We start from the raw sequence: 14,812 nt of genomic DNA on the forward strand, positions 1-14,812 counted from the left end.
GAACTGGGGTGGGGGGAAGTGAGAAGAAAATCTTTTAAGCTTCCATCCATTCCTTTTCTACCTCCTCAAGCTCTCCCTCCCCCGGTGTTGGTAAAATAACCACGCAACCCGGGGCTGAGGGGGCGGGGTGAGCCAGGCTGGAGTGTAAGAAAGCAGATGTCCCCGCTGGCAGCAGCCTCAGCCTCCGGGGAAAGCTGCACCGGGGGGGCCATCCCGAGGACATTCACCTCCCACTTCTCAGGCATCCCGCTCACAACTGCCTCGCCTCGGCAGGGGTGGTTTTTTTTTCCTTCTCCAGACTCAGTGTTTTGCGCACGTAGCTTTCTTACCTGGGAGCTGTTCTTACCCGGCTACACTTAGCAGAAGCCCAGAGACAGCCCTGGCACCCTGCTCAGTAATAGGATAGAGGGATAGACCTGGCCAGGGTCCACTATACTTTTCAAGCTGCAGAGTCCTGCCAACCTTTCAGAGAAGGACAGAGGGCCCCTCTCTAGCAGCCCAATAGGGTCTCTGTCCTAAGAAGTTGGAGCATGGGTATGGCTGGAATCTTAAATTCCCACCTTACTAAAGTGCTGAGGACAGGATGCTCCAGAAGAGGGTAGTGGGCCGTTCCGAGTCACTTTCTGGGATAGAGTTCTTTTTGGTTGTGAGCAAGCCAGTAAAGATGTCAATTGTGTGAGAAAAGGAAAAGGGAAAAAAAAATCCCTTTTTGATAGGTGGTGGGGTATACTCTGATTAGTACATACTGAGAAGTTTTGTGTGTGTGTGTGTGTGTGTGTGTGTGTGTGTGTGTGTGTGGTGGAGGGGAAGCTGGGAGGAAAAGTCTTTGGATAATTGTCTAGGCATTTCCATTCAGCCTAGTGGCAAAGATGTACATGCCTCAGAACCCTTCACAGTGCATACCTAATAATCACTGTCACTCTGGTGAGGAAGATGTCAATGTGATGTGCTCAGCACCTTGAGAAGCTGAGGTACCATTCTCATTCTTCCACTGGGCACAGAGGCCTGCTCAAATTCCCCCATGCTAAACCCTCAAGTATGAGACATTGCTCAAGGACAGTTACATTTCTGTTGAAAGCTACAAGTCAGTGCTTACTTCATAAAATGGAAGCCGTGTCTCAACCATTTTTAAAAATTGGGGGCCGAGGGGAGTGGGAAGAGAAGCTCAAATGGCAAGAATCATGAAGGATGGAAGGCAAGTCTCATTTTAAACAGTTCTGCTGCACTGCATACTGGGTACCCTAAGACATCTCCAGTGGCCATCAATCAGGCTGCTAACAATGAATAGCAAATTTCTCAACAAGAATTTGAACGTTTCTAATCTAAATTAATAAATATGTATTCTCCTTTCAGGCTTTTACATTTGTTTCCAATAAAAGGAAAAAAACTAGAATGCTTAGTCTGAAAGATCATTTTGAAATTTAAAGTGACCTATTAATGTGTAATAAATGCCATCAGACATGAATTTTATGAACGCTCCCCAAATGTGATTTATTTACCTCAGAAACAAAGAACACTTTTAATAATCACGACATAAGTAACTTTTAATATTTAAGTCATTCAATCATGCATCTATACACATAGTAAAAATTAAAACCATGTGTATGATTTAAAAAATTATCTATAATGTTTAAATAATTTTCCCTGGGCAACTAATGATTGATTAGCTATTTACTCAGATCATATTGTCTGCTATTCTCTGTAAGTTACATATGCATTTTAAAGGAATATCACCTGTAGCATAAATAATTAAAAATTCAAATGAAATTTGAATATCCTATAAACATTTGATATTACCAAATTTAATAGACCTTATGAGAGCCAAACAATAGACTTAGCTATTTGAAACATAAATTATGATTACATAACTCTGTAAGTCACATGCATAATTTTGAAATCTGGAAATTATAGTATAAACATGAATAATATAATGAATTATAGTTTTATACATAATGATCTCTTAAAAGATAAAGTAACAACTTTAGAGAAAAATTCAAATAGCTGTGACAATGAATTTCTTTTATAAACGACCTTAAATTTAGCTTACAAGCATTCTCTAGCATTACAAATCCGAAATCATCACAGAGAACATGATATGTCTGTTTTCAAATGTGATTTAAGTTTCTCCATTAAAGTGTGTATTAAGATGCCGGAGAAAATCTCCTCTGGATGTAATGGACGGTGGGAAAAGCTCTTGACAGAATTCACACACTAGAGGTTTAAGGAGTTCTGAGTCTGAATCACTTGGTCCCACTAAGTCAGTGTCTTGGTTAAGAAAAGGCTTCCAAAAGGGCTGCAGGAAACAAACAAAAACATCTTTTGTTATTTGTGTTTAAAATCAACTTGCATCACATTTCACATCCAAGATTCTGAATAACTTTTATATGTGCTTATATCTGAAATTCTCTAATGTGAAAGCAGATTTCTTTTCCAGAGTGGGCACAACTTAACCACATCCTCCTGAATTTTATCTTTACATGTTTAGAAATACTGTAGGTTTAACAGCACCAGTCATTAATATTCAGTTATCTTAATGGCAATAGTTTTGAAACAATGGCCAATACTTTAGACTATATTAAGTTTTGTTTTTAATAGTCTTTAATAGTACATGTGCAAGCACAGTTTTATTAAAGGCATTTCAAAATAAAAATAAACAAATCACATAAAATCAGCATTCTGACTTCTTCCAAAAAAGTTTCTTTTAAACTACTAAACAAATTGCATTTGTCAGCTTTTTAAAATTTCAAATATTAAATCACTCAATAAAAAATCTAAGCTGAGACACATTCTTCTGACTTCTTACTTTACTTCGCTTCTGTTTTATAGTTTGGTATTACTCTTTCTTGCAAATGAATAAAATAAAACTTTCCAATTAGAGGAATATAAAAAATTGTAATTTAATAGAATCATCTGCACTGTAATTATTAGGACATAAAAACTTGTAAATATCTTTCTAAGAAGTCTAGAATAACATATATGAATTATGTGTATAATTCATATATACATATGTATTAGTGTAAGTGTAATGGAAGGTATTTAATAGAATTGATATTGATGAAAATATTTTATTTTCCTGAACTGTGTAAGTCTGATTATTAAAAACATATCCTTACCTTGGCACAGGTAAATTACCCTGACATAGGTAGAGAGTAACCTCAGAAAAATATTTAAAGAGACTGCTTTGTGTTCCAGTTACTAACATGTTTTTAATGAAACACAGCTTAGTTCAGTACCTGACAATTTTTATGCTTTTAACTTCATTCTAGTTAGTTAAGTACTTACATAAACATAGTATTGTTAATCAAAATATCTGGGTTTCAATGCATCACCATCTAATAGTGAGCACTGCAGGACAGCAGTATTAATACATAAGCTTTGTTTAGGTAGCAAGACACATTCAAGTGTTAATACAAACACCTTAAAATGTGGACTCAATTTGTCTTCATGAGACATGACTGTTGCCACAAAACTAACACTATTTAAGTAAATGTCATAAAATATGGGGCAAAATAATTTTTTGTTGAAAAATTTCCCTGATGAAAGAAAAGCAGTTATAAGTGTAAAATGGAAATTAGTTAAGAGTTAACTAGATTCAAATGTTACTGCAGTAAAAAAAAGAATTCTAATGCAAAACTGTAGTGGCTAGCAATAAAAATTATTACCTTAAAGATATTTTTTATTAAGATTTATAAAACAGCAAGAAAATAGCTTAAAAGTGAGCCAGTTCTTAAATTTGGTAAACCAATCTTTCACTGACAATTTAGTTTTGAAATCTGACATCAGTAGCTTTTGATTCAGATTGGATCTGTTCTTGGAATTTAATGGGAACCCCAATTACTGACTCAGCAAAAAGAAAAAAAGAAAAACAGAAGAGAAATAAGCTGATATATATTTCAGTCTTTGCTATGGAAGTGGAAGTGAAAATACGTATTTGGTAGTAATGATTAATATAAAGTAAAAACAAAATATGTAACCAAAACTTGTTATTATCTGCAGACAACTCAAGAATTGTATTTATGAGCTTTATTAACACAAGGGAGTATTGTTTAAAAAGACCCATTTAAACAAATATTTTTGCTAACTAAAACTGTAACATTGCCTTTAAATCAAACCAATTCCTTTGCTTTTTCTGCCAAAATATCAATTATCTAACCTTCTGCCCCATGTCTTGTGACAGCTCAACACCAATGCTCTTGCATTTTTAAAGCTGAATACTTTTCCATCAAGTTGTAATCACATACCAGCTGTTTCCCTTGCTGCAGTATAGAAAGTAAATGCACAATGCAGGGTGCCATCTACTGAAACATGAACGCCCGACTGACTAGTAAAAGGACAAGCCAGAGATAGAATGGAGGGAGAGTAACAGGCATTAGAATCCATGCAGTTCACAGCTCCACAGGAACTCCACTCCCAACATGTGAAATTGTTTAATTGTTTCATTTGGTAGCAACTATAGCAGAGACCATAAAGTGAAATAAGGTACAGGGTAGAACATAAGAGAGTCAATAATTAAGACCTGTCAGAATCCCTGGTTACACCCAGCACCAAAACATCTACAGCTTGACTATTGCTTCCTTCCATGCTATTCAAAAAGCCTATAACTGCTAAGAATATGTAAAGCCAAGGTATTAAGGTTTTTTTTTTCTAACCTGAAAGGAAATCAAATGTTTGAAAGTTCTAATGAGAAGCTTCTATCTATTTTAACATTTCTACACTTGGCATTTACCTTCAGAAATTAAACAAAACTTTTTTTTTCTCCACAACAAAAAAGAATGTTTCTGTGAAAGAACCTGAATCTGGAAGACAGAGTAGTAGGATTAGACTCATGGGCTATAAAATCTTCATGTTTCACAAACAGTAAAGACGACATTTGATTACATTATTCAAATGCAGGGATTATTTGAAAAAATGTATAAGGATGTCTGTTTAGTATCAGGATAGCAAACAAACCAAACACTACAGACCTCTGTACTGCTGTAACTGAAATGTAACAGAAGTAGGCTGAATGACAGTTTATTTTGAATATTTGGTGCAATTATCTACTTGTGGAAAAGTACACATTATTATGTGTACATACTCAAGTTCTTTTTAAAAAAATTATTAGCTTCATATTACTGAATTTAATAAAGCATCCACTAGAGCACTGATGTAAACAAGCTGTGACTGAAGAGGACTAAGCAAGAAAAGCCATGCCGTAAGTCTCACGATGAAGCTCTATCATAGTCATAGTTAAAATTCACGTCCTTTAATACAGAGCTTACATATTTTATTGAAAGCCTCAAATCTGGATAGTCATTAATTTTAAATGTATGCCTGATATTTTAAAACAGATTCGTATCTGTGCATGTATGACAAAATGTGTGTTCACACATAATAAAATATTTGTTAATGCAAAACAGTTACCTGCTGTGGTCCTCGGACAGCCTTTCCTGGGGAATCCAGTGAGGGAAAAGGTGCGTCAGGCGGGTCTTGAAGTGGGAACGTATTTACATAGAACACATTATGGTCTCCAGCTGGCAAACACGGAGCTCTAAGATTGGAGGGTTTTGTTTTGTCAGTTGTTTTAAGGTTTTGTATAGCTGAAGTTATGGGGTCAATTCCCTGAATTTCAAATAAAGTTTCTTCTGTTTTAACAAAGTTTCCTGGGTTGTCTCTGACTTCCATATTAAATCGGTCCTGGCACACTGCCTCAGGTGTGGCAGGAGCAACGATGTTCAGTGTCTCTGGAGTGCTATGTAGAAAAGTAGAGTCATTGTCCATAGGCGGAAACTTGACATTGAATTTAGAAAGTGATTCAAAAGAGGTATCTTCCTCATCCTGGCCCAGTCCTCTTGGTGTGACAGATGTGACGCACGACATACCTCTATTTATATCATCTTTAGCCTGGGGCTTCAACAGCGCTTCTTGTTTATCTGTTTTATCAGTACACTGTATAGGCACAGAACACTGTGTGTCTGCAGGAAAACGGATACAAAAAGCAAATAGTCACATTCAAATCATTGAAAAAAAATGTTGAACCAGCTTTAAGCAGAGGATTATTGTTTTTTTTTTCTATTGGTTTTTATAACAACTGAAGACAACTGGTATTTTTATGTTTGCTATCGTCTTCCCTGAGGATAATAGCAGTCCCCTGCAGGTGAACTGAGCACAGTGTACAGGCTGCAACTTAATTGCTTTGTCTTCTGCTAGGTCTTCCTCTGGAAGCTTAGGATCTTATTCTCAGTTATACTGCTTTACACTTAAAAAAACACTCACTTACAGCATATATATTTAATTACTTTGTAAAAGAAGCTACAACTGTAAGCTTACTTAGACAAATCAGTTTAAAAGGGAAATACTTTATGTATATAAAATTAGGGCAGTGTACTATTAAATATAACTCTGGTCAGTTTAGTCACTGTCTATACTTAAGAGTTCATGGGAAGAAGCGATGGTGCCAGGGTTAGGAAAGAAAAAGGCAGTAGAGGCAAAAGAGGTTGACATTCTGGGATGTACTTTAAGGAATTAAATGTGAATATGGTTGAATGTAGTGGTGGATAGCCCTTGAGTCCCAGCACTTAGGAGGCAGAGGCAGGTGGGTCTCTGTGAATTACAGCCAGCCTGGTCAACATAACAAGTTCAAGGTCAGCCAGGTCTATATAGAAAGACTCTGCTCCAAAAAAAAAGAGCAAAACTGTATCTGTATGTCACTTTGTCATATTTAGAAAGGCCCCTTTAACAAAACAAGCAAATGTGAGATGGGAACCAGAGTTTCTTTGGCTCATTCATCTAGGTGCTGTTTCTTCAACACAATCTCTAGGCTTCAGTCAGATGCTGACAAGGAGACTTCTGAGGACCAGAGTTGGAGCTACAGAGACCACAGCAAATTAAATGAAGCTATGAGCTGTTAAGGAAAGACAAGAACCAGCAAATTCTGTATGAGAGGAGCAAGCAAAACAAAAATGCAGACTTATAAATTCAGAAAGCACAATGTTGAGCTGGAAAGATAGCTCAGTAGTGAGAGTACCTATGCTCTTCCGGAGGACCAGAGTTTAGTTCCCAGAATTCACATTGCTCGTCGCACCTGTAAGTCCAGCTTCAGAGGACCCTACATCTTTGGTCTCCATGGGCACCCACATTCATGCACATACCCACATACACATCATTAAAATTAAATCTTAAAAACAAAGCAACAAATGGCCACAGTGTAATAAAAGATCAGCAAGAGCTGTAACACCAAACTAAACCAAACCATACCCAACAATTATCAAAGTACTACCCATGTTTATGATTCTGAGATACTGAAAAAATGAAGATTAGGCTTCGCAATGTTATTTTAAGAAGCCAATGTGTTTTGTAGCATATCTGGCTGTTTGTTGTTGTCTTTGGAGACAAAGTCTCCTGAAGCTCAGGCTAGCCTAGTACTTAACTATGTAGGTGAGGTTAGCACTCAACTGCTGATCCTCCTGACTTCACCACCCAAAGATTAGATTTGTAGGAGTGCAATACTGTGTGTGCTGTGAAGTATTTTATTCAATGGATAAACAGTCATTAGTGAAGTCATACATTCCCAAATGAAGACTTTACCAATGAAGCAGGCATAAGAGTTCAGGGTACATACAGCACCTTCCACAGTCTGTGTTAGTAGGCACTCAGCAGATGCCAATCTCTTTATATTCCTTTCATCATTGGGTCTTACATGCTGCCATAGCACATTCCAACACATGTCCAAAAGCTTTCTGTTTGGATATGGTGTGTAGTACAATGCCTCCAACTTCTTTGGTTCATTCTGTAACATTACACACATACTTCCCCATCTCTCAGACTATCATCATGGCACCCAGGTTGACTCCAAACTGTCAGTCTCCCAGCTCCAGCATTGCTAGTGCTATGGTTATCACATTACCTATGCATAGCTCTTTGCCTAACTCTTGCTTGACCTTCCCATCTTGACCTAGACACCTATTCTGGATGGCTCTCCCATGATGCTTAGGTGACCTGAGGATTGAACAATCTTATGCTAGCAAGTAGACTCTTCTTCCCCCATTAAAGCAGGTTTCTATGTCCTCTAAAACCATGTTCTGTGCTCTATTTACCCAGGTGTCCCACCTAATGCCTGGTACACATATGATACTGTATTCTTTTCCTCACAGGATCTAGGATTATAACCTATATTTACTAGATAGTCTATAAACTATCCCTGTATACTAGGGACAGTATAGTAATTGTGACCAAACTCAATTGTTTTACTAGATTTCTTTGTCCTTTGAGGTAGATAAAACTCCATTTACTCTCAAATAGTAATTTTTCTTGGCAATAGACTTGAAGGTGGCAGGAAATGCTAGGAAACAGGAATTAAATTCTGTAATACCTGAGAAGGAATACTTTCTCAAATGATATTTAGGAGAACAGTGTAAATACTTTAGAATCCACAGCTGCTGCTAATGGCAACGACTATTAACACTGATAGCACTTCCATGTGCCATGCACTGACTGGTATGTACATTAATTCACTTAATACTCAGCATAACGCCAACACAGGCACTATTATTATCCCTAATTTACATGTGAAGGAGGGGATATTGAGAGGTTAATTCCATGGCTACTTCCAAGGTAGTGCAGTTAGTGAGTGCTAAATCTGGCACTAGAACCCAGGTAGTCAACTCCAGAGTGCTCTCAGAACCATTATGCTAAACTGAACATGTTGGTTTCTACACAGGGAGGATTCTTCAAGCTGACAGAACTGTGCTTTGAATGATTTTCTTAACAGTTGACCTAATCCCCTTTCAAAGAAAACAGAGAGACATCAAACAGCTGCAGTAAGCAGGCAGATATTTTCTTTTGGAGTAGCTAGTTGTATACAAACTTAGTCACATTAAAGTGACTTGAGCTAATCCCATGGCTATTCCAAGTCTGCGCTTAGATAAAATGAAACAAAGTCCACGAAAACACCCATCACCCAATACCTCACTGACAGACACCAGCCAGCGAGCATGCAGCTTTTGTAATTTGTTTCAATAACACTTAGTTTTGCAAGGAAAACAAGTAAAATGAACATTTTTAGATTTCCACATGTACAATAGGCTGTTTAGACTGCTTTTGAAACTTATCATGAACGCTGACGAAAGAGTGGATGATTGTCTTTACCCCTAGTCTGAGATTCTATTCTAATAGCCAGTGAAACAGGACCCCACTTACAGACTACTGTCCCCTGAGAAGACACTTAAACATACAGTTGCACCCTTCTCCTTCCTCAAGGTTGCTGCCCTCAGTGAATGACTAGACGAGACATGGTAACGACGTGCGTCTCTGGAAACCCTGAGCAGGTGTCTGTCTCTTTCTTTTCCCTCTACTATATAGTAGTTGATAGTTTAGAGCTCTATTTTAAGGTCATAGTATTTAATATGTGTTTTGTTTGGACCAAGGAAAGCTTTACTTGGTTTAATCCAGGTCTAAAACATTTCAGGAGTAACGTTTTACTTATTATTTGTGACACAGTTAATATAAAGCACAAAAATAATATTAGGAAACAGCTTTAGTGGAGAAGAAATTGAAGCTAAACACTCAGTGTTCAGGTTGACAGATATATACTAAGAGTTAGACTTAAGCAATTTAAAAATGGTCAAAGTATTAAGTAATTGATAATGGGTTATGTTCTCTGTGTAACAAAGAATATATCACTATTACAATGTTTTGATAAGATGTTGACGCTCAAAGACCATGCTTATGAATTCTAGATACAGCTAGCCTACTTTAAGTGAAACTGCTTATTTCTGTATCTTTAATTTGTGTAGAAAGAACAATACAAAAATGAAGATGGAGAAATTAGAAGTTCTTTTGGAGAAGTCAGGAAGATATCCCAAATCCCAAGGGCAATAAGAGAATCTATCATTACAAATGATCATTTTGTTTTGTTTTGTTTACTGAAGTATCCTGATGCTATACTTAATTTCTGTTATTTTGTTACTAATATGTAACTACTGAAGCAACTACCAAGATGATAGTCTAGAGTTTAAAAAACAAGCAAGCAAGCAAGCAAGCAAGCAAGCAAGCCCCTGCCCCAAACACTGGAATGGCCATGTGGCTCAGGCCTACAGTTCTAACACTTAGGGACTGCCAAGTGGATTGTTACAAGTTTGAGGCCAGCCTGGTTGACATGGTGAGTTCCCTAGCAGACCCTATCTCAATTAAAAACAAAAACCCAATATGTGTGTAAAACAGATGTTCCTAAATGGTATTTTATACTCAATTTTTATTTTGTGCTGCCAAGAGAACTAGGTCTAAGAAAATGTGAATTCTACATTTTTATTCTTAATCTAAATTATCAGAAACATTTCAGGCAGAATTTAGTTAAAAACTAAAATGATGTTATAATAGTAATTACCTCATATATGGCAGTGTTGCTTTAAGGTCATTTACTGACACATGAGTTAATGTTTAATATGACCCTTAAACTGAAAATATAGACATGTATCCTATAATTTCAAGATGGCACTTTTCATTAATCTGATTTGTAATTAGGCTGTTCAATTTAATCTATACAGCACCATATACAATGAAGATAATAAAAAAATCAAGAATTCTATAATTTACATTATAGAATTTAATAGTATATATTTGTAAAAATATAAAGGGCAAGGTGCAGATTCTTAGCCTTTCATAAGCCAAATTTGTATGTACTTTTAAATTGCAAATTAAATCAATTTCAACCAGTACAATAAAATTGTTACAAGATAAATTAAATCTTCCCAGAATTTAATAGCATATATTTGTTTAAAATATAAGTGGTAAGGTGTAGATTCTTTGCCTTTCATAAGACAAATTTGGAGGCACTTTTACATTGAAAATGAAATCAGTTTCAAAAAGCACAATTAAAATATTACAAGGTAAATTGAATCTTACCAGTTGTAATATCTGGTATATTAAGTTTGCTTAAGTGGTCTTTCTGTGCTTTTGCTAGCAAGCATATCCTATGAAATTCTTCTTTAAGGTCCCAGAAAGTCTTCTCTATATTATCCCTAAAAACAAATCAATATTTTGAAATGTTAAGATTATACCTTCAAATGATTTTTTTATTGTAATTAAATATAAATAGCATACATTTTATGGACCATAGAATTATTGGAAAGTGAAACATTAAAAATAAAATTTAAATTCAAAGAAAATATTCTCAAACAATTCTAATATTTGAAAAGCTAGGTACAAAGCAAATGATAAAAGTTCTAGTTCATAAACGTACTGCAGGTTAGTGAATCTACTTATTCATATGTGTTCTACAAGTATCAGTTCTCTGTAAAGATCATAAATAGAGTAGTAGTTATTCCTCACTCTGGTTCATATCAGGATTCATCATGTCAAACAATCCAGTTACACTACAGGGCTGTTGACATGGGGACCATTAGAGAAGCCAGCGTTTTAGCTCTCATTCTGCTTGTAACTATGTGATACAGCTAGGTCCTTATACGCGGGTAGACTACATGTGGGTCTACACCAGTGGTTAAGATCAACTATTTTTCTTGTATAATTGTTAAAAGTCTTAAAACTATGCAGAATACTGCATGTTTATACATTTTGGGTTGGCAAAGAAGGCTCTAGAACCACCTTTCGTGATGCAGAGGGATGCTGAGATCCTTTGAGGTTTCTTTTCCAGAAGAAGCTTCTTGTCTTCTTACCTTAAGATAAAAAGAAATGATGACAATTTATATGCCTCCAAACTCACATGAGAAAACACAACATGCACCTACTTAACACCAACCAACCACATTAGCGCATACATGCTTTTTCACACACAGTACAAGAGGCTTTATGTATACATAAAAATATAATAGATCTTTCTTTCCTTTAAATGAGACCAAGGAAAGAAAATAGAAATACAAGATAGAAAGGAAGATAGAAAATACAAATTACTTCTGGTAACTTCTTTGATTACTATCTCTACTAATGGTAATTATAAGACAATTTCATATTCAGTTAATAAAAAGTACTACTCTGATTACGAAGCACCTCTATGCTCAGAAACTTAGTAGCAAAGAAATTTCTGACACTGTTCTTTGATAGTCACTAATAATGGCCAATCTATGTAAATCAATTCCATTGTCTCCTGTTACAGTTTTTTAAAATTAAGAATAAGCATGTCAGAGGTTTATCAAGATAATGTATTATGTATTTGGGTTGTTTGGCTACAAGTCCTTGCCTTTCACTCCCACCCTGTGGCCTACACTGGTATTACATATATCCTGATGCTGAAAACTGATACCCGCAAAACACACCGTGGTCATGCATTTTATGGTCCAGAGTTAAAACACACAAACCCTCTAGTCATGTCTGGTAAGCTTTCTGAAGCCATAAGCTGACAAGTTTGAAATCTGAAAAAATCCCAATATCATATACTTGTAATTTAGCCCAAACTGTATACTTCTTAAATTCAAATTTAAACCATTTTTACATTTATTTATTTTGTGCACATGCAGGAACAACTGGTAGGGGTCTGTTCTCTCTTGGCCATCTGGAAAATGAACTCAGGCTGCAGATTTAGCAGTAAGTACCTGTACTCACTGGGCCATCTTGCCAGCCCAATGTTGAGTAACTTTTGGTTTTATTCAATTAATGTCACTGCTAGCTATTAGCAAAATAAAAATTCAATTTTATTATTTTGAATTCTGTGTAGGGGTGTGTGTATCTGTGCCTATCTGTGCAGATGCACATGTAGACCAGAGGCCTCAGATACCTTGAAGAGCAGTGAGAACTCTTAACTGTTGAGCCATCTCTGCAGCCCCTAAACTCAAACTACCACCATGATCTAATCAAACATAAGTGACAATGTCAAGAATGAGGACATCATGAGAACAGAATGCTTGATGGTTTAATGTTCAATTATGAAAATGGACTAGAAAAAATAGAGTGGTTTCCTTTTAAAATTGCCACTAGAAATTTGCAGTAACTATTTTACTAGGAGCTAAAAAGAACTAAAAAGAACGTTTAACCTAAAACTGAGGATAAAATAGAGAAAGTTGTAATGACAACATCCTATTTTCCAAAGTCTGCTTTTTACATAACTAAGAGTGACTGATCTGATGTTGAGAGCATTAGAAACAAACCAGGACTGGGAAGGGCTGAAAGAAAAGGTAATATAGGAATGATACATTTTTGTTTGGCTGGGAAGATGCCTGGTGCCAACCTTCTTTGATGTCTAGATTTGATAGCTAGTGAAAAAATCATGGAGTGTATTTGCACAGGCAAAGGGGATTTGGGTGAGTCAGAAATTTCTATTAAGTATCTAAAAATGAAAATCTTTTAGTTTAGGGTAAAAAAATACAGCTTTTCTTAGTTTTGTTCTTACTACCATGAAAGAAAAGACATTACCATGGCTAATATAATAGTACACTTTGGTTTCTATCATTCATACTATGTTTGTTAATATGCTGCAAATAAGTGTTTTTCTCTTTCAGATGGGCCTGGAACCCACTATGTAGTCTGTGAGATTGTCCTGTCTTAGCATCTGGAGTGCTGAGTTTACAGTTGTGTGCCAGCATCTCCAACCCTCATTTGAAAACTTCAGAATCCCCAGCATTCAATGAAGAATTTAAAAAGATACTTTAACATGGTAACTGGAAAATGGACTGTGAGTGGATTTCTGAAGATGCTCTGAGGTAGGGTTTAGTTAGAATGGGGACAATGCCTTAATGCTATTTTCCACTGTAAGAATATAACAACTTTCTCAATTGTTTATGTTGGAAAGGATTTAGGCTTAATGTAGTCAATAACAATGGCAGCTCTTTGCTCAACAGACTTTTATTTTTAGTGTTCTCTCTCCTGCCACTGCCCGCTCTCTCTGATACGGTCTCCTATGTACCTTACGCCGTCTCAGCCTCCTAGCTACAGGACGGTGCGTATGTACGTACCAGCTTATCTTTAACAGCACCTTCCTTAACGGCGACTACTGTTCGCAGTGCACGTCAGAGAGGACATTAACACTAGAAAGACCTAACTTGTATTTTTCCTTTGATTTGCAAATATTATTCAAGTGGATTTTATACTGTAGGAACCAGTACTGTATTTTCAAGTAAGAAAGCAAGAGAAATCTGAACATTATCTTAAGAGATTTTTAAGTGTCAAGTTAGTCAACAAATAAATTTATTTTGAGGCATAATACAACAGAATGAACTATTTTAAGTTCTAGTTTAGGGTATGTAACTAGTGAAGTGATTGGTAGGTAAGTATTGCATGTCATATCCACTCACCGTGGGGATAAGCCCTAATCTGAATCTATTAAGAGAACTCCATCTGAAAGCTGGAAGAAGAAAGAGAAAACGGCAGCTAATGTTCCATTATTCAAAACGTCAGTTTATTATTCATATTGAGATAATAAAAAATTGGGCTAGGCATGTGGCTCAATAGTAGAGGACTTGTTAGCATGCCTGAGACACAGGGAGTGTTCCTTAGCACTCGTGTGTGTGCACACGCGCGCGCACACACACACACACACACACACACACTCACAGACAAAAAGATAACTGAAAATGTTTTTGTGTTGCCTTTTAAAACATACTAGGTATAGATAGCAACCCCTCCAAGAAAGCAATGCAAACTGAGCCATGCCTATAATCCTAGCACTTGGAAAGCTGAGGCAGGAGGATCTTGAATCAAAGCTAACCTGGGCCCTGTATAGAGACCTCAGAGTAACATGACAGGAATTGCTAAGTATGTCACCAAGAACTTATCAAGATCCTCCTGCCTCAGCTTCCCAGTTGTAGACACGGCTCAGTTTACACTTTGAGACAAATCTTATCTTTGTTATAGCTGATATAAAGAGTAAAAATATCTGTATAACCTC

The 14,812-nt window shown here is 36.3% G+C and overlaps 1 protein-coding gene across 3 annotated transcripts in view; it reads right to left on the reverse strand.

Annotated features, from left to right (window-relative positions):
* Positions 1-1,465: 1,465 nt before the first annotated feature.
* The window catches only part of Tank (TRAF family member associated NFKB activator), a 73,172-nt gene continuing 59,825 nt past the window's right edge, over positions 1,466-14,812 (reverse strand). For all 3 annotated transcript variants that reach the window (XM_028769266.1, XM_028769268.1, XM_028769267.1), the window contains exons 5-8: positions 11,581-11,651; positions 10,882-10,997; positions 5,404-5,954; positions 1,466-2,293 (exon numbers count right to left, since the gene is read on the reverse strand). In XM_028769266.1, coding sequence (XP_028625099.1) covers positions 2,117-2,293; positions 5,404-5,954; positions 10,882-10,997; positions 11,581-11,651 — 915 coding nt within the window. In that variant the 3' untranslated portion in view covers positions 1,466-2,116. The remainder of the gene's footprint in view (positions 2,294-5,403; positions 5,955-10,881; positions 10,998-11,580; positions 11,652-14,812) is intronic.

This window comes from Grammomys surdaster, unplaced genomic scaffold (genome assembly GCF_004785775.1).
Source record: "Grammomys surdaster isolate TR1022 unplaced genomic scaffold, NIH_TR_1.0 191, whole genome shotgun sequence".
NCBI classification, from domain to species: domain Eukaryota; kingdom Metazoa; phylum Chordata; class Mammalia; order Rodentia; family Muridae; genus Grammomys; species Grammomys surdaster.